This window comes from Mesocricetus auratus, unplaced genomic scaffold (assembly GCF_017639785.1).
Source record: "Mesocricetus auratus isolate SY011 unplaced genomic scaffold, BCM_Maur_2.0 Super-Scaffold_100038, whole genome shotgun sequence".
Classification (NCBI taxonomy): Eukaryota; Metazoa; Chordata; class Mammalia; order Rodentia; family Cricetidae; genus Mesocricetus; species Mesocricetus auratus.
Window position 1 is genome coordinate 11,391,752 of NW_024429216.1, and position 20,007 is coordinate 11,411,758.

The 20,007-nt window shown below is 54.2% G+C and overlaps 1 protein-coding gene across 6 annotated transcripts; it reads right to left on the reverse strand.

Annotated features, from left to right (window-relative positions):
* Positions 1-1,970: 1,970 nt before the first annotated feature.
* Fbxo46 (F-box protein 46) lies at positions 1,971-19,649 on the reverse strand. Of its 6 annotated transcripts, none has more exons than XM_005086296.4 (3): positions 19,544-19,649; positions 6,642-6,755; positions 1,971-4,628 (listed from the first exon to the last, which is right to left on the reverse strand). In XM_005086296.4, exon 3 carries the CDS (start codon positions 4,549-4,551, stop codon positions 2,752-2,754), a length of 1,800 nt encoding a protein of 599 aa, XP_005086353.2. In that variant the 5' UTR covers positions 4,552-4,628; positions 6,642-6,755; positions 19,544-19,649; the 3' UTR covers positions 1,971-2,751. The 6 variants fall into 6 exon arrangements, with proteins under 6 accessions (XP_005086353.2, XP_040590393.1, XP_040590392.1 ...); XM_040734459.1 differs by having other exon boundaries at positions 1,971-4,736; XM_040734458.1 differs by lacking the exon at positions 19,544-19,649 and adding an exon at positions 8,878-8,985 and having other exon boundaries at positions 1,971-4,736.
* Between the last annotated feature and the right edge of the window lie 358 nt (positions 19,650-20,007).

Sequence of the window (20,007 nt, forward strand, 5' to 3'; positions counted from 1 at the left end):
GCTCAGTCATACACAGCGCCTGCTGAGCACGTGTGAAGCCACCCTTCATCTCAGCAAGATGGCGCGTTAACGAGGATGCCACCCACTGGTTTTCTGGTGAACTGCAGATTTCACGGGAACCTGAATCATAACGTGGGCTGGAAAATAAGAGCCAGGTGTGATGACACAGGTCCGTGAATCCCAGCTCACCTAGCTCAAGGCCTGCCTGGGATAGAGTGAATTCAAAGCTGGACTGGCAATTTAGTGAGACCCTATGTCAAAATGGACTAAGACTGTAGCTTAGCACCTACAGCACCTCTTAGAATCCCCAGTGAGGGGCTGGGGCATGGCTCAGTGGTAGAGTTTCTGCCTGGAATCCCCCAAGTGAGGGGCTGGGGGTGTGGCTCAGTGGTAGAGCCCCTGTCTAGAATCCCCCAGTGAGGGGCTGGGGGTGTGGCTCAGTGGTAGGGCATGTGTGGTCCTGGGCTCCATCCTTAGCACCACAAACACAAATTCACCATCAGATTATGTGTGTAAGGTGAAATGAATCTTATGGGTCTGTGAAAAGGCTTCAGTGGATAGAAGTACTCGCTGCATAAGCCTGACGACCTCGGCTTAATCCCTGGAACCTACAGTGATGGAGAGAGCTGCATGTGGGCGCTGTACCACGTGTGCACCTATACTACCTGCTGTGGAGTATTAGTTTGAGATGTGTTACATTTGTTCTTGCTGTGGAATATTTGTTGCATTGGTTTATGTTGCATTAGTTTAATTCTGTGAAGCTATTACTTTGCCTACAACACCTGATTGGTCTAATAAAGAACTCTTGGGGCTGCCACACAGCTCCCAAATAAACACACAGAGACTTATTCTTACTTATGAATGCCCAGCCTTAACTTGGGCTTTTTCTTTCTTTCTTTTTTTCTTTCTTTCTTTTTTTTTTTTTTTTGGTTTTTTGAGACAGGGTTTCTCTGTATTACTTTGGAGCCTGTCCTGGAACTCGCTCTGTAGACCAGGCTGGTCTCGAACTCACAGAGATCCGCCTGCCTCTGCCTCCCGAGTGCTGGGATTAAAGGCGTGCGCCACCAACGCCCGGCTAGCCAGCTTTTCTTAAGTTTCCCTATTTCTCTTACGTTTTGCCTCTGAACTTTTCTTTCTCTCCTCCTCACTCCGTGGTTGTGTGTTTGGCCGGCTCCTGGCGTCCTCGTCCCTTTTCTTGATTCTCACCTGTGTTCGTTCCTTTTCTCCCATTCTCCCGCCTGGCAGCCCTGCCTGGCCCTCTCCTGCCTGGCTAATCGGCCATTCAGCTCTTTGTTAGAGCAATCAAGTGTTTTAGGCAGGCACAGTAACACAGCCTCACAGAGTTAAACACATGCAGCATAAAAGATTGCAACACATCTTTGCATCATTCAACAAATATTCCATAACAACTACCCACACATCACACATACATACACAAAATATTGAGAATGAAAGAACCTTATGTTTCTACCTTGGGCCCCATACCCAGCACGTCTGCATAGAAAAACGAGGGGCTGGGGAGTTGTGATGGATGAGATGGAGTCACAGCATGTGTGGCACCTCTACCACGAAGGGGACTTCCCCCCTGCTCCACAGGGACAGCAGGAATCCTGCAGTCACACACCACGGCGCCGGGGACCACTGCTGAAGCACCCTGCAACGGTGACCCGGGGGCCCCACATCACCCAATACTGGACTCTTGAAAGAAGGAAAAATGACCTTGTCTAAGCCACTATTATTTTGGGATTTAAAAAAATACTAAGCGAGGGCTGGAGAGATGGCTCAGCCACTAAAGGTGAGGCTCACAACCAAAAAATACTAAAGTGAGAGATGTCGAGACCTTTTCAGGCAAAGGGACTTAGCTGGGGACCCCTTCTCCTCTCCCATCCCACCCTGCCAAGCGCAGACCTATGTGTGCGTCTCTTCCGTTACCAAGTCCCTTAACATCACACAGACCAATCTGGCCCTGCTTCATAAATATTGATTTTTATAGAAAGGACCAATTCAAAATTGGTCAGATGCCACACTCTAGAAGCTTCCAGAACCACAATGAAGGAGAAAACAAATTAAACACTCCCATAAGAGGAAAAACCCGAACGCCTCATTGAGTGCCCCGTGTGGAAGGAAGGGTCACCTAGAAATGCAGAGGCGCGGTCCTTGCCCTCTGAGGTAAGGGCTTCGCAGCTTTCCTGGGGATTCAGCGACAAGAGCTTCAAGAGGGGCAGGGATCTCACCCACTTTCCCTGGGGGAGAGGAGAGACTGGGAGTGCAGAAGAAGTCATTTTATTGTTATTTAATGAGGAAAACATGTAGAAACGGTGGGCTGCCTCGAAAAAGTGCCGACTTGAGTTTCGAGCCGATGGCCTGGAGGTGTCAACCGCAGACTGCGACCCTTTGGTGAGCTCCAGAGACAAAGAACTGAGGAGGCACAGAGTGGGGAGGGCCAGCTTGAGGAGAGCCTCAGGTGGTACCAAAATTAGCTGCCGTCTGCTCCCTGCTGGTGGGTCCCTGGGGTAGAGAGACTCGGGGATGGGGTTGGGTCTTGATGAGGCGCAATTGAGATGCCGGTAAAAAAAAGCGAAAGCCACAACCCTCTCTGAGGGTGCACGGCCCCGGCTCTGAAGAGTAGAAAACCAGCAGGGTCGAGCAGGGTTTTTACCCCACGGACCCCGAACCTGGTCCCGGCTCTGGGGGGAGGCGAACGCTGGATGGACTGGGAGGTGCTGGCAGATGTCCCCTCACGCCCAGGCTTCACCTTCCCTCCTCCCGGCCAGCGCGGCCCCGGCCCCCGCCGTTGCACGGCGGCACCCAGTTGTTGTCGTGCAGGCCCAGGCGACAGCCGGGCGTGTCGCGGTCGGCTCTGCGGCAGCACATCCAGTAGGAGCGTCCGTAAGGCAGGTCGTGGTGGTAGGGCTTGGGGTGCCAGCGGCAGAGGGACACGTCGCCCTTCTCGTATCGTTTGCGGCACTGCTTGCAAGGGTCGTCGCGGTAGAGCGGGTCCCGGTTCCAGCGCGAGTCCGTGGCGCGCACGCCGAAGGCTTCGATGACGCCCTTGAAGTGGTGGCAGGTGCACTTGAGGGCCGCCAGCGCCCGCGTGGGCAGGAAGCTGAAGATCTTGACGAGCACGTGCTCGGGCAGCAGCAGCATGTACTGCCGCGGCTCCAGGAGGCGCTGGATCTTGAAGCGAATCTCCAGGAAGTCGTGCGACACGTGCCGGTACAGGCGGCACAGGGAGGTGTCCGTTGCGCCCTCAGGGTCGTCGGCGCCCGGCACTGCGCTCGGCGTGTCGGCGGGGGGTGGCTCGGGAGGCCCCTCCGGACCCCGCGCCTGCAGGAAGAAGAGCTGGCCGGGTGGGGGCGGCTCCTCCGGGCTCACGGTCAGACACACGGTCTCCTCCTTCACGTTCTTGGTGCCGTCCTTGCCAAAGAAGACGCACTCGTCCACGACGCCTGTCACCACCACGTCCACGTGGAAGCCCGACGCCCCACAGTCCCGGGCGGGGGGCGGGGGCGGGGCGGGGGGAGCATCCTCGGGCCTGGCCAGGGCTGGCGGGTCACCCTCGCTGGCTTCGTCCGCCCTGGCCAGCAGGAACTCCATGGTGCTGGGAAGCGCATCCCTGGACGGGCTGATGAGCTGGTACAAGTCGCAGGTGATTTTGTCCTTGGCTCGAGCCCCGGGGCTGCCGGGCCGACTCCCGCTCCAAGCAGGTAAATTGCCGTCTGGCGAGCGGGGCTCGCGGCCATTGGAGATGCGGAAAGCGATGCGCACCTCGCCGGGCCCCGCGCCTGGCCGCTCCTCCTTGCGGAGACCCTTGGTGGCGGGGCTGTCCCGCTGGGCCTCAAAGTGGGCCACGGCCTCGGCCACGCGGCTGCAGTCGCCGCCACCGGACCGCCTCTCGGACCCTAAGCCCTTGGCTGGTCCCCCCTGCTCGGCCGACACGAAGACCACGGGAGACGGGGGCGCGGGGCGCGGGTAGCTCTGCAGGGCCAGGGCGGCTCTCTGCTCCACCAGGGCCACCATTTCTGCCACGGAGAGCAGGTCCACGTCATCCCCGGGTGTCGCGGGGGCCCCGTCCGCGGCAGGGGCCCCTCCTCCGCCCCCCGGGTCCGGGGGAGCCTTGGTGAGCTCCAGGCAGCGCCGCCGCCTCTTGGCTTTGGAGCTGTCACTGCCCCAGTGGCCCTTGACCTTCATGGAGCTCGCCCGGCCTCCCCCACCGCACTGGTGGGCCACAAAGAAGGCCACCTTCTCCTTTGTGTTTCCGGGCTTGATCACATACCACGTGTCCAGCAAGACGCGACCCTCGTCGCCAGCAGCGGCTGTCGAGAGGACAGGAGCATGCTGGGAGGCCGCGGGGGCGTCTGCGGCCGAGGCAGGGGGTGTGTTCTCTGAGTGCGCAGGCCCGCGGTCGGGCTCAGTCCCGCCGCCGCCGGGGTCGGAGCAGGCTGGCGGCTTGAGGGCTGCGGCGGGGGGCGGGCGCGGCTGGTTCTGGGAGTAAGTGCCAAAGGGGCGGGGGCACCAGAGCTGGAAGGGCAGGAGGCTGCCCCTGTCCATGCTGGGAGGTGACGGGAGACGGCAGGCAGTCACTCAGCCTCGGGACCCGGATGGCAGCAGGGAGCTCCGCACGCCACCTGCAGACACGGAGGGTGGGAACGCTGTTGCGGAATCTTACCACCTCATGCATGAGGCTAACAAAGAGCTGCACGGCCAACAGCAAGCCCGGAGGAAGACAGCGGGGCCTGGCAGGCAGAGAGAATAAAAACAGGAGAAATTCGGGAGAGAAAATAGGATCGGGGAGCCAGAGAAGGAGAAGGACAGGAGGACTCCAGGGGCCAGTCACCCGGCTACACAGCAAGCCACAGAGTAACAAGTAAAGGTATACAGAAAGAGAAAGGTAAAGCGGGCGTTGGTGGCGCACGCCTTTAATCCCAGCACTTGGGAGGCAGAGGCAGGCGGATCTCTGTGAGTTCGAGGCCAGCCTGGTCTACAGAGCAAGTTCCAGGACAGCCTCCAAAACAATACAGAAGAAACCTGTCTCGAAAAAACAAAACAAAAAACAGAAAAAGAAAAAGAGAAAGGTAAAATCTCAGAGGCAAAATGTAGATGGAATAAGTTAAGAAAAGCTGGCTAGGTACAAGCCAAGCTAAGGCAGGGCATTTATAAGTAAGAATAAGCCTCTGTGTATTTATTTGGGAGCTGGCTGGTGGGCTCCCACAAAGAGTAAAAAGTATAAAACCAAACAACAGAGCACAATTGCTTTTTTCCCCACAGCCACCCAGTCTTAACTTCTGCACCGAGGAACTGTGTGTCACACACTTTGGTGGTACAAGCCTAATCCCAGCATGGGAGAAGAAGCAAGATCAGGAGCTGATGGGCCACCCTGGGCTACCTGAGACCCTTTTCTAAAACGCGCAGACACTTACACCCAACTCTCTTCTTCCGCTAGAGGCGTGGTTCACTGCTAAGAGCCACTGCCTAGAATTCCCCAGTAAAGGGCTAGGCGCACGGCTCTGCGGTACAGCAGCAACACTGGCCTGACTTCACCTAGTGAGGGTTGGGGGCGTGCCTCAGTGGCAGCCTCTCTAGCAGGCTGGACTGCGTCCCTAGCATGGCCAAGGAAAGGAAACTTTATCCTAGCCACACATCAGATAAGCAGAGGGTGCAGCCAAATAAATGGCCTTTGCTCACAGTTCTGAGGCCTCCTGTTGCTGACCTTCAACCTCATCTATTTATCTATCTATCTATTTAGTTTTTTTTTGTTTTGTTTTTGTTTTTTGAGACAGGTTTTCTCTAAATTGCCCTGGGTGTCCTGAAATCCACTCTGTAGACCAGGCTGTCCTCGAACTCACAGAGATCTGCCTGCCTCTGCCTCCTGAGTGCTGGGATTAAAGGTGTGGGTTACCACACCTGACCTGACCTTTAACCTTTGGTGAAAGTACCAGCTGCGCTAAGCTCCTCCTCTCTGTTGTACCTCTGTTGGCCAGTTGCTGGAAAGGCAGACATTTCCAGCCTTGTCCGCAGTTACTGGGACACACAGAGGGGTAAGGGAGGAAAATCTGAAGCTAGAACCAGGCAGACCCTTAAGAAATTCACTCTTCCCTTGTTTTGGGTCACTGGGCTCTTAAATATGTTGGTGATGATTCTTTTTCTTCTTTTTTGAGACAGGGCCTCATTGTAGCCCAGGCTAGTCTTGAACTCACAGCAATACAATCCTCTTGCTTCATTCTGGGATTATAAATGTGAAATACTACTCTCAGCTTTTTGAGATCATTCTTTGAGACAGGATCTCATGTTTTAACCCCAGCTGTCAGGCTCCTAGGTGCCCAGGGTCACAGGCCTGAGCACCTGTTGGGAGCACCCTTAATAATGACCTTTCTTTTTTGTTTTGCATGACTTTGCACACATCAGCTAATCTGGAGGCCGATTTCTTTTTTTATTTACTATGTAAACAGTGTTCTGCCTGCATGTGTTCCTGCAAGCCAGAAGAGGGCGCCAGATCTCATTACAGATGGTTGTGAGCCACCATGTGGGTGCTGGGAACTGAACCCACATCATCTGGAAGAACAGTCAGTGCTCTAAACCTCTGAGCCGTCTCTCCGGCCCACTGGAGGCAGATTTATTTTTTACTGAGTCTTTCTACTTACCAGCAAGCGGCAGACGCCTGCTCTCCATCTTTGGCTCATCTCCTTCCAGACATCTCAGTGTCACCCTCCAGCAGAGCCTGGGGATCAGCGCCTGTAATCCCAGATCTGAGGAGGCTGAGGCAAAAAGATGGAGAGTTCCAGGTCAGCCTGGACTACACAGCCAGTCCTTGTCTAAAGAGAAACAAATAAGTTTCCCGTCACAAAATAAACCCCTAACATGCCACTGCTGCCTGACTTTGTAAATTAGATTTTTTTTGGCGGGGGTGGGTGGGTGGGTAAGGGTGAGGGTGTTTCGAGATAGGGGTTTCTCTGTAGTTTTGGAAGCTGTCCTAACTTTCTTTGTAGACCAGGCTGGCCTCAAACTCACAGAGATTCACCTGCCTCTGCCTCCCAAGTGTTGGGATTAAAGGCGTGGCCACCAATGCCAGGTGTAAATTAAATTTTATGGGAACAAATTATGGCTGCTTTCATCACATAGGAGCAGAGCTGCACCAATGATTATGTGGCCTGGAATAATCCATTACCTAGTCTTTTACAGAAAAGGTTAGCTCACCCCCTAAAACTAGCTGATGCTGTAGGGTGGAATGCCTACTCTAAACCCAGGCAAATCTGACATGCTATTTCTTCATGGTCCTGCAGACATCGTTCAAAACTCAGCCTCCAGTGACAGAACCCCAATCTAGACCCTACCCCAGCCCCATCTCCAGAATCTTCATGTCCCACCCTCAAGTATCCAGACATTTTCAAAGTCTGTTTTAAAATTCTAAACACCCCCCACTCCCGGGCTGGAGAGATGTTTCAGAGGTTAAGAGCACTTCCGGGGGTCCCCAGTTCAATTCCCAGCAACCACACGGTAGCTCGTTTATAATGAAATCTGGTGCCCTCTTTTGGCATGCAGGCAGGATACTGTATGCATAATCAATAAATCTTCAAAAAAATTCCAACTCCTCCACAACAGCCTACCAAGTCTGGTGGCACATGCACTTGGGAGTCTGGGACATGAGACAGGACCATAAGGAGTTCTAGGTTTGCCTGAGCTATATATAAAGACCCTGTCTTAAAAAAAAAAAACACAAAAACAAAACAAAAAGTGGTACAGGACTTTAATCCCAGCACTTGGGAAGTAGAATCTGCAGGTGTAAGTTCAAAGCCATCATGGTCTATGTACCTAGTCTGAGGCCGGCCAGGGCGACCTAGAGACCTAGAGACCCTGTCTCAAATACCAATGGGAGCTGAGGAGATGCTCAGCGGTTAAAAGTACTTGCTGCTCTTGGAGAGGCCCCAAGTGTGGTTCCCAGCGCCTACAGAGTGGCTCTCTCTAACTGCACTCCAGAGGATCCAGCTGGTCTCTGCCAGCAGCAGACAACGGATGTGGAGCGCAGATACACATGCAGGCAAAACAAACGCACAAAACTTTTTAGCCGGGCGGTGGTGGCGCACGGTTTTAATCCCAGCACTCGGGAGGCAGAGGCAGGCGGATCTCTGTGAGTTCCAGACGAGCCTGGTCTACAGAGCGAGTTCCAGGACAGAGTCAAAACAATACAGAGAAACCCTGTCTCGAAAAACAAAACAAAACTAAAAAAAAAAAAATCAGAATAACAATCTGTACGCCCTCCAGCACATAGAAGCCAAATCACAAATGACTTTTCACACCCGAATCTCACAGGTGACTCAGTGGGTCTCCCGGGCATCCTCCGTGCGTAGCAGACACCGATCCTCATTCTACCCCTCCGTTCCCCAGAAGCTCCGGAACCTTGAAGGAACTCAGACGTAAAAACGCCCTATTTCAAACGAACCCCTAACCCAACAGACGTCAACAGCCCCTAAGGAGACAAGGAGACGTCGTGGGGTGCGACAGCCGGCGCCCAGGGCTCGCTCTGCCCGGACCACTGCGGCTCTGCGGGACGCTGGGAGGCCGGCGGCTCGGGTTTGCACACAGACAGGCGGGTGCCCTCCTGCCCTCGGCCGCGCAGGTAGGAAGTGCTCAGGCCGGGCGTCCCGCGCCCGCCAGACACGGGGAGCCACAAAGGACGCCTCTAAGGCACGCACAACGCAGCCTCCCGCAGCACGGAGCAACCCGAAGTATGCCCTCCACCCCCGCAACTTCCCCGAGCGCGCAGACCGTCGCTCAGCCGGGCACGCCGCCCCCGATGCCCGGCCCGCCTCCTCCCGGGGGGGATCGTCCGACCCCCGCAGGTGACCCCCCCAACCCGGACACGCCCCCCGGCACGCTCACCCGCAGCGCCTCCCCCAGGCGGCGAGGAGAATGGCGGCCCACAGGCATGCGCACCGGAGCCCCGCGGGCCCGCCCCCTCGCGCGGGCTGGCGCGCCCAGGGCCCCGCCCCGCCCCTTTGTTGACAGCCGCGCGCGTGCCGGCCCCAGCCAATGGGCGGCTGCGGTCCCGAGCCGTGCCCATATAAGGCAGGCCCTGGCGAAGGGGCCCGACCAGGAAAACAGGAGTAGGCGTGGGGGGACGGGAGGGGGCGGGCGGGATGTAAGGGAGCGGGGACAAATTCCCAACGTCCTGGGCTGCCGAACGGGGAACCCGGTCCGGACACCGACCGCCGCGCTCAAGGGGCGGGGTGCTGCCCGACGCTCCCTCGCACCCGGAGCCCTGATCGACGCCAGAGATTTAAAGGGCCGCGGGGCCCGCGCCGGGCAGAAAGAAGCAAGCCCGAGACAAGTCGGAGAGCCTGGCTCTGCTTGCCAGCGGTGGTGGGGGAGAAGCGGTTTCTCGGTGGGACACCGGGAGCCTTAGTCACCTCGCCGGGCGTGACACCTCGCGCCTGAAACTCGGGAGTCTGCGAGGGGGAGGTGGGAAGTTCTAAGCCAACCTGGGCTACGTAGGGTCAGACTGTCGTGAAATAAAATAAAACCACACAAAAACAACAGCAACCACAACAACAAACGCCCCCAAATCCACAAACGGGCAAACGAGGGGCTGGGAGGATGCTCGCGGGTTAAGAGCACTGGCCGCTGCTGCACAGGACCCAGGTTCGGTTCCGGCACCCGCAAGGCAGCCCACGACCTGCTTGATGGAAGCCCAGTTCCAGGGGACCAGCATCCTCTCCTGACCGCTGCTGGTACTTCACGCGTGCAGTTCACACACAAACATAGGGAACTGGGTGGCGGCGGCGGCGCACGCCTTTAATCCCAGCACTCGGCAGGCAGATCTCTGAGTTCGAGGCCAGCCTGGTCTATAGAGCTACACAGAGAAACCCCGTCTTGGAAAAAAAAAATGGGGGAAAGCTAGCATTTAGGAAGTAGAGCTAGGAGGATCAGGAGTTCAAGGCCAGCCTGGGCTACATCACACCTTGTTTCAAAAGTCGAATTCAAAACCAAAGAACAAATGTAGTGGTCCCCAGTCACTGAACCTGGCATTTGAAGCTAAGGTAGCTGGCCGTGGGGACCTGTCCGGTCTTTCCTAGGAGGCTTCCTCTACACTAACTACAGGAAAACAACAGGAAGTCACTCAATAATGACTTTTAAGTTATCTTAAAAGTAGACACCTTACTTTGTTTCTTACTATGCCAGGCTGATTCAAGGGAAGCCCAAAGGCGGCTTTCAGTGCAGAGCCGGTAAGGAGAGATGGGTCAGCGGGTAAGGGCATTTTGGCTTTCCCACAGGAGCCAAGGCTTCACAGATCTACAGTTCTAGGGACTTATTTTTCTTATTTGTAAAGTGTGTGTGTCTGTGCACCTGAGTGCAGGTGCCCACAGTCCAGATGAGGGCGTTGGGGTTACAGGCTCCTCTGAGCCATCTGATATGGTGCTGGGAACTCAGGTCCTCTGGAAGAGCAGCAAATGCTCTTAATCACTAAGGCATTCCTCCAACCCTACAATGCACATATTTAATGGGAACCACAAGCACACCTACCACGGGAGCCTGCCTGAGAAAGTGAGCTGAAGGGTAGAGCCACACTCTACACCCTCATTAAGTGCCGCCAATAATTAGAGAATGCGCATCCCCACACCCTGCTATACAGAGCATCTGCAAAACCTTGCCTTTGACATGCACGGAGGTCCTCCTGCCACGGCTGCCCCTGGACGCACAGGGCTCACCAGAAATAGCTCACAGGCAACATAACTACATTATGCGGTTTGCAGCACAGCACTTGAAATTAACTCATTTAATCCCCCACAGCTCCTCCCTCTAGGGTCTCACTCTATAGTCCAGCCTGGCCTCAACCTCTGATTCTCCTGGCTCAGCCTCTGGAGCACTGGGAGCCCAAGCATCAGTGTCTCATTTTTATGTCTTTATTTGGGGTCTATGTATGACATATGAATGTGTTTGTGTGGGAGTGTGTAAGTGTGCTTAGAATACACATGAGTGTGTGTAGTGGACAGAGATCAACACTAGGTGTATAATCACTCAGCACGAGTCCCCCCCCCCTGAAACAGGGTTTTGATGGGGGATGTCCACCTGTATGCTCACAGAACTGGGTTAATGATTAAGAGCGAGCTAGCCTGAGACATCAGCCAAACTGTGTTTATTTGGGGACTAAACGGCTGCAGGACCAGGCGGGACAGAAACTTCCATCTGCAAGGTTTCTCTGTGTAATGATCCTGGCTGTCCTGGAACTCACTTTGTAGACCAGGCTGGTCTTGAACTCAGAGATTCTCCTTCTACTGCTTCTCAACTGCTGAGATTAAAAGCGTGCAATGACATTCGGCCACCACCGCAGGCTTCACATGCTTTTTTTTTTTTTTTTCCCCAAGACAGGGTTTCTCTGTGGCTTTGGAGGCTGTCCTGGAACTCACTCAGTAGACCAGGCTGGTCTCGAACTCACAGAGATCCTCCTGCCTCTGCCTCCCGAGTGCTGGGATTAAAGGTGTGCGCCACCACTGCCCGGCTCTTCAAGTGATTTTTGCGGCAGGATCTCTCAATGAAACCCAAGTTCAGTAGTAGCTTGATCAGGTGGCCAGTGAGAATAATATCCAAGTGTCTCTGTCTGCCATCTTCCCAGCGCTGGGGTTACAGATGCACATAGCTATGCCTGGCTGCTTAGGTGGGTGATGGGGACCTAAACCCAGGTCCTCACGCTTAGAAGCAGGCCATCTCCCCACACCGTGTTCATTCTTTCTTTTTTAAATGGATCTAAGATAGTGTCTGTGTGGGTATGTGCACAGGTAAGGGTGCCCAAGGAGGTCAAAAGGCGGTGTCAGATCCCAAAGCTGGAGTTACAGGTGGCGATGAGCCACCTGGCATGGGAACCAAGCTCAGGCCCTTTGCAAGACTCTGCAGCCCAGCCTGCCGGTGTTACGCCCACCACAAGTCAAAGGCTGGGAAGGGAGCTCGGGCAGAGAGGGGCCGGGCAGCAGCCTCTGCTCTTCACACCGAGCTCTGAGGCAATGCTGTCCAGACTGCTCACACTCCCTGGACACGGGGGCTGCACCACTCAGTCCTCAAGGCCACCACACTCTGTTCCCCCGTCAGAAATACTGCGTCTCACCCACCCTCAGGGCTCGCCCTTCACCTCCTTCAGGACTGGCTGAGAAATTGCTCCGGGAGGCCTTGGATCCAGGCTCACAGCTTCTACCCAACAGGGCACAGACTCTCAACCCTTACTGGCTTTCCCCTTACAGCCCCTCACCATCCGCTCTGCTTATTAAAAGGAACGCGTACGTTAAAACAAAAGCGTACATACGTGCCGGCGCTGCCCTGTCTCGCTTTCCAGCACAAGCTGGGCTCCAACCGCAGGCGCTCCTGCCTCAGTCTCAAGACTGGAGTGACAGGTGTGCTCTGCTGTGGCCGGCTCAGCTGGCAGCACCCAAGCCTCTTCCTTCCCTGCTGCTCACCTTCCTGAGGCGGGCGGACGACTGCATCGCTGGCCCACTTTTATGTTTGCACGACTGAGACATCTGAGGGGCGGGCCACTTGAAGCAGCGGCCCGGGAAAGTCCCACCACCCTCGCAGGGCCCTTCCCAGGCTACCCTTGACCTCTTCCCCACCACGTCCTGCTCGTGACACCTGTCCCCTGTCACTGCTCAACGGCAATGATCTGTGCGGGTGAGAGGCTCTCTTCCCTCCAGCCTGTGCATTTCTTTCAAGAGGGCCAGGACCTCTCCTCCCAGCTATCCTGGATCAGCGAGCAGCTCACTGGACGCCTCACGGGTCTACAAGCCTAGCTTACCATTGCCCGCCTGCCCCGGCTTTTAGCTAGGGGGCCAGCTCTCCTCGCTCCCTCTGAGGTTCGACTACCACACCATCCTCAATTTCATCCTACAACGTTAAGAACTGAGGTGTGGAGAGCTAACCAGCTTGCTTGATGCCCTTGGGGTGGGGAAACAGGGACACAGGAAGGTCACCTAGCCTGTTCTCTGCTTCCAGGATCTCTAGATGTCCAAAGCATAGCTCTGCCCTGAGGGTGATTAGTCAGAACAACTTCAAAGCCAGCCTGCCGACCACATCTGTAATTCCAGCACTGTGAGGCTAAGGGAAGGAGGATCACAAGTTCAAAGCCAGCCTGGGGAGGCCTGCCTCCTAAAAAGCTCAGGCAGCAGCGCACCTGCTCAGTATCAACCAATGGGAGCTGTGCAGCTCGGTGCTAGAGTGTTTATCTAGTAGGCGGAAGGTCCTGAACTCCATCCCCAGGACAGAAATAAGTAAATCATGGTCCTGGAGACATGGCTCAGCGGTTAAGAGCTCTGGCTGCTCCTCAAGAGGACCCAGGCTCAGTTCCAACGCCCACATAGGTGGTTCTCAACTGTCTGCAGGCACCAGGAACATACACAGTGCAATACATATATGCAGGCAAAATCACTCAGACATAAAATATTTGTCATTGTTTTTGAGACACAATCTCTCTGCCTCCGTAACCCAAGCTGGCCTGGAATTCACTATAAATTCAGGCTGGGTTGGAACTCCCAGCAATCCCCCTGCCTCAGCCTCGGCATGGCTGGGATCACAGGTGGATGTCATCACACCAGAGCAGTCCTAAATTCACATTCTGAAATGAAGCTGATCCCCAGGAATCACTCAAAAACCAAACCAGGAAGCCTGCTGGGTCCTGAGCCTTGCTTATTCATTTAACAGACGTTAATAAAACCTATTTTGTAGGGGCTGGAGAGGTGGCTCAGTGGTTGAGAGCACCGGCTGCTTTTCCAGAGGACCCATGTTTAGTTCCCAGCAGCCCTTGGTACTTCCCAACTGCCTGCAACTCCAGTTCCAGGGGATCCAGTGTCCTGGCCTCCGAGAGTACTGCACACATAACATACAGACAAGACATCTATACACACTGAAAAATAAGGCTGGTGCACACCTTTAATCCCAGCCCTCGGGAGGCAGAGGCAGGCGGATCTCTGTGAGTTCGAGGCCAGCCTGGTGTACAGAGGGAGCCAGAGCTGTTACACACAGTGAAACAACTTACCACTCAAACTAAACAACAACAACAACAAACACTCTGTATTGCAGCCGAGTGTGGTGGCGCATCCTTTAGTCCTGGCACTTCGGGCCAAACAGAGGTAGGCATCCCCCGGTGACTTTGAGGCTCGCCTGACCTACACAGGGAATCCAGGCCAGCCAGGGCTGTTCAGTGAGATCCTGCCCCAAACAAACCCTGCACCATGACGGGTGTGGCTGCAGGCACTAGAGAGACTCGAGGACCGGGAGACAGAAACCCTTGTCCTCACGGGGCTGACATGCTAACTGGATGGAGGGAAAATGAACACAAGCTGCAGTTTCCAGGTCGACGAAAACAAACGCGGTGAGGGGCTGGGCTGCATGGGAGGGGAGTTTCCGGTCTCAAGCAGTCAGTGAGGATACGCAGGGGCCATGCCCTTTCCTGGGTGAAGGCAAAGGCTTTAGAAGAGCTCTGCTTCAGCCGGGCGTTGGTGGTGCACACCTTTAATCCCAGCACTCGGGAGGCAGAGGCAGGCGGATCTCTGTGAGTTCGAGGCCAGCCTGGTCTACAAAGTGAGTTCCAAGACAGCCTCCAAAGCCACAGAGAAACCCTATCTCAAAAACAAAAAACAAAAAACAAAAAAAGAAGAGCTCTGTTTCCAGGAGTAAGACAGCTTTGCCACCACAGCTGGTAAAACGCTGTCACGGTGGAATACGACAACGATAACGATCACTTTAGAGCAGATGTGACACCAAATGCCTGAAAACTCAGCGTTCTGGAAGCCGAGGCAAGAAGATCCTGGAGAGCTCACCAGGACTGCAGAGTAAAACCCTGTCTTACCAAATCAGGGAAGCAGGGCTGGAGAGGCGGCTCAGAGGTTAACAGCACCGGCTGCTCTCCCAGAGGACCTGGGTTCAATTCCCAGCACCCACATGGCGGCTCACAACTGTCTGTAAGTGCCAGATCTGACGCCCTCACACAGACATGCACGCCAATGCACATAAAATAAAAATAAAGAATTTTAAAAATCAGGGAAGGGTAAGGGCTGGAGAGCTGGCTTAGAGGTTAAGAGCAGAAGACCCAGGTTCAATTCCCAGCACCCACAAGGCGTCTGACAACCATCTGTATCTCCAGTTACAGCAGATAGGACACTCTCTTTTGGCCTCCACAGGCACTGCATGGACATGGTGTACACATACATACATGCAGACCAGCACTCAAAACACTTAAGTACAAATAAATAACGGTAGCTTAGTCTATAAAGTGTTTGCCAGGCAAGTGTGAGGACCTGGGCTCCACCCCCACCCCCATGTAAAAAGAAGTAGGGCGTGGTGGCATACGTTTGTAACCCTGATAGCCTTGCTAGCACACACACACACACACACACACACACACACACACACACACACGGGCGCGCAAGCACGCACGCACAAATGTGCTATGTGAGTAAGCAGAGGCATAAATCCAATTTAAGAATTTTTTTAAAGCCAAAAGAGCACGGTACCTGTGATCCTAGCACTTTGGAGGCCGAGGCAGGAGAATTAACGTCAGCCTCAGCTACATAGTGAGTTCAACACCGGCCTGGACTACATGAGACGCTGTCTTAGAAGAAGAAAGAAAGAAAGAAAAAAAAAAGCAACCACCATGTGAGGCAGCTCAGGCCTATAATTCCAGCATAGTAGTGGCTAAGACAGGATGGCCAAACGTCTGAGGCCAGCCTGTGCTACATAGTGAGACCCTATTGCACGGGAAAAAAAGTGTCAGCTCACCCAGCTGTTAACAAATAGAGACAGGGACAAATGAGGGATGTTTGACTTTACCCTAAGCCAATAGGTGTTCAGATAATTTAAGAAAGGCGGTACTGGCCTTTAGTCCCAGCACTGGGAGGCAGAGACAGGCGGATCTCTGTGAGTTCGAGGCCAGCCTGGTCTACAGAGTGAGTTCCAGGACAGCCTAGGCTATGCAGAGAAACCCTGTCTTGAAAAACAAAAAAGAGTGGAGAGACAGTGCTCTAAGTTCTCGGGGGATGGGGATGGAGGGGGCGGGGGTGGGCGGTGGGGAGGACGCACATCCCTGCAGGTCATGGTGACCACGCAAAGGCAGGGCGGTGAGCAGGAAGGGGTGAAACTGACAGGTATTAGAGGAACCGGAACTAAACATGGGGAGCCCTGTAGGGCACAGACAGTCTGCCTGCCGTCCAAGCTCTGACACCCAGTGAGGATCTGGCCACTTAGGGAGCGACTCCCCGGTAAGCAAGGTGACTCGTGGGTACTGCACTTGCCACCAACACTAACCAACCCCATTTCCACCCTCACAGCGCACGGCGGAAAGAGAAAACCGGCTCCCACCGACTTCCAGACGTCCCACAACACACACTGAATAATAAACACACAGAGTTTACAAATGCAAACACACAAATGGATATACATCTGTTTTCCAGATGGCAACCTTCCTCTCCCCTCTCTCTTCCTTCCTTCCTTCCTTCCTTCCTTCCTTCGTCCTTCCTTCCTTCCTTCCTGTCTAGGTCACATGTAGCCCAGGCTAGCCTCAAACTTCAGCTCTTCCAACTTCCACCACAAGATGAAATGTGTTGTTTTGAAAGAACGAAAGCACCAGCAGGTTGCCACACCTATCAAGAGCATAATGCAACAGGCAACCTAAACACATGGCCTTACTCTCAATTCCTTAGGGTACACCATGGGCTGAGTGTGGTCCCATTTTACATTTTAAAAAATGGAGGCTAGGCCAGGCTGTGGTGGCGCACGCCTTTAATCCAGCACTCGGGAGGCAGAGGCAGTTGTATCTCTGAGAGTTTGAGGCTATCCTGGTCTACATAGCGTTCCAGAACAGCCAAGGCAACACACAGAGACTGTGCCTCGAAAAAAGAAAAAGAAAACAGCGTGGAAATACAGCTTAGCCAAAGGAGTGGCATACTGTCTTGATCCATTAGACACTGGAACTTTTGGCCATAAGCCTTACAATCAGTCACTGAATTTATAAACTAAAGGCTCCAAGCAAATGACCCATGCCTGGGTTGCTAAAACGGCTGGGCAGTGCTTGCTTCTCTTCCTGAGGCCGAAGGTTTGGTTCTCAGCCCCCACATCAGGTGGCCCACAACCACCTGTAACTCTAGCTCCTAGGCAACAACCACCTTCTTTTGGGGCACAAGTAAAACCGTCCCATATACCATACACATCATTAAAAAAAATTAAAGATTTAAAAATTAAAAAGCCCACCGGGCGGTGGTGGAGCACACCTTTAATCCCAGCACTCGGAAGACAGAGGCAGGCAGATCTCTGTGAGTTCCAGGCAGAGCTAGTTCCAGGACAGCCTGGAAACCCTGCCTCGAAAAACCAAAATAACTAACTAAATAAATAAAGCCCAAATTGTTTCAAAGTGAATTACAAAGTTGCTAAACTCCTTAAGGAAGCCCTCTTTCTGCCCTGACCAAAATGTTAGAGGGTGCACACCCACACACATCAACAAGAAAGCCAAAAATCAAAACGAACAAACAAAACCCTAACTCGGTTGTCAGCAGTATTTCTTACTCATTGGAAGAGTTGGGAATTGGGCCAGACTGGGCAAGTGAATTATTAATATTTAGCTGGAGACAGATTGGGTTTCTGAGCACCTTTCTCGGAGTCCTGCTCATTAGACTTAGGAACCCAGGAATAGGGGGCAGGAAAGGTGGAACCAGAAAGATCAGGAAACGGGGGGGGGGGGTAGGGGGGCAACTTGAGAGTGGAGAGACAGCATGCCCAATGTTCCCTCACTGGTCCCTCTCCCATCTTCTTATCTGATGTTAACCATTGATTTTAAAATCAAAGCTTGGACTGGTGGTGGGAGCTCAGTTGGTAGTGGATGTCTAGTATGCACAAGGTCCTAGGTTGGATCCCCAGGTAGAGCATAAACCAGGCATGATAGTACACACCTGTAATCCCAGAAATCAGGACTTGGAGGCAGGAGGACCAGGCGTCCAAGGCCATCCTCCGCTCCACAGAGAGTTTGAGGCCAGCCTGGGATACATGTGCCCCTCAAAACAACAACAAATCGTATCTGGGCTGGGGTGGTTATCTCAGCACTCTGGATACTGAGGCAGGAAGACCAACAGAGGGCAGCCTGAGCTACACGGTGAGTCTCAAGACAACACAGGTGTACTGTGCACTAACCTAACTAACCCTAACCTAACTAACCAACCTAACCCTAAGCACTTCCCAAACACTATCTCCCTAAACTCTCCAGCCTCCCTAGCTGATGGATCTCATCCTAAGACTTGCCCCGGGTCACACGAAAGAATTCAATTCTGTCTGACAGCTGCTCTGCTGGTGTCTCTACTCACCGTCTCTTACTCTACTCCACTACAGGCGGAGGGGGCTGGGTTAAGGCGATGAAAGCAGATTCTAACCCGGATGGCATTTCTAGATACACCGTTTAATGCTGGCTGACAACAACAACAAAAGTTGCTTGAACTCTCTTTGCCTCTGCTTCATTTCTCTATGAGGTACTACCTGAATCCAGGAAGTTAAGACAAACAGCTAAGACCAAGATCCGGCAGTTTTGAGAAGCTCGTGGTCAGGGGTGGGAGTGGAGAGGACTACTGTCAGGTTTTCAGGGCTGGATTGAAAAGCCGGGTCTCTATTAGCAAGCGACTCTAACCCAGTCAACCTCCCTGGGACGGGAGCTTCCCACCGACAGCTCTGAGGCTGCGACTTCACTTTCCTACCAAAAGTATCGATTTGACGGAGCCTCCCTTTAGGAGTCTTCGCAGTGGCCTGCTTGTTCCCATCATACAGATAAGGGCACAGAGGCTTACAGGGAGACGCGCCTAGGTCACAAAGGAGGGCAGAGGAAGGAATCTGAAAGCTGACCTGGCCACACCACTATCTGTCCGGATCCTACCGGGGCTGGAAGGATGCTAAAGGTGGTCTCTACGGACCCCTTCTGGCCATATCAACCCAGAGTCCCGTGACTGCCCTGTTTCTCGGGAGTTCCTGGTTGTATTAGGGCAAGACACAGGCAGCCACGTTCCTAAACTCGTGCGCCCCACAACGCCTCCCGGTCCCAGAAGCTAACCTACACCGTCGCTGACTTCTGCCCCCCACCTCAACTTGCCCGGCCGCCCCACCTCGCAGTCAGAGAACTCACCCCAACTGCATCCGCGGCTAGCCTCTCCCTTAACTCTTCCAGCCCCGACTCCCATGCCTCCCCATGCACACCAGGCTAACTACCACATCTCTCGAAATTACCCACTCCAGGGTCTCTTGCCTCGAGGTCCAAGCCAGGGCTCCAACTCCGGAGCCACACTCCTCGAGCTCCGAATCCCCTTCACAGCCAATTCCAAAGCTCGACTCTCTCTCCAGCTCCAAGACCCCTCCCTAGCCCCCATTCTCCTACTCCCCGGGGCTCCCACCCTCCCCATCCCCACCCACAGCGATCTCCCCACGCCCAACCCTTTCTCCAGCTTCAGGTTTGTTTCCTCTCGAACCCAGGTCCAGAACCCCACCCCCCGCCCCCGCCCATCCTCTCGAACACCCGCAGGACCCGGCTGGGCGCTCTCACCATCTCCCCGCGCTGCAGCTCGCTCGACTACGCGGGTTTCCCCCACTCGCTCCTCTCCAGCCTCCCCTTCCGGGTTCTCGCCCCGAAGCCCGCTGGGAATTGGAGTACGGGCGGCCATGGACTACAGCTCCCGATACGCAGCACGGTCCCTGGGAGGCGGAGGCGGAAACCAACAAGGAGGGCCGAGAAATAGAACTACTCGAATTCCCAGGAGGCAAAGGGCGCACAGCTGCGCAGGCGCAGCAAATTCACCCGCGAGGCTCTCTGGGAAATGGAGTCCAGCCGGCCGGCTCCATTTTGGCCCGAGGCCCTTGAAAAGGGAATTGAAGCTATTTCAAAAGGGACGTTTGTGAGGGATGGAGAGTTGATAAAGAAAAAAAAAAAGACTTATTTATGTTATTTAACAATTGATAATATATGCGGTTTTCCAAACTCTCCCATTCTTCAACCTCCATCTCACACCC

Bases quoted from the DNA above. Each gene is read 5' to 3' on its own strand.
- Fbxo46 (XM_005086296.4), bottom strand. From the start codon at position 4,551: ATGGACAGGGGCAGCCTCCTGCCCTTCCAGCTCTGGTGCCCCCGCCCC.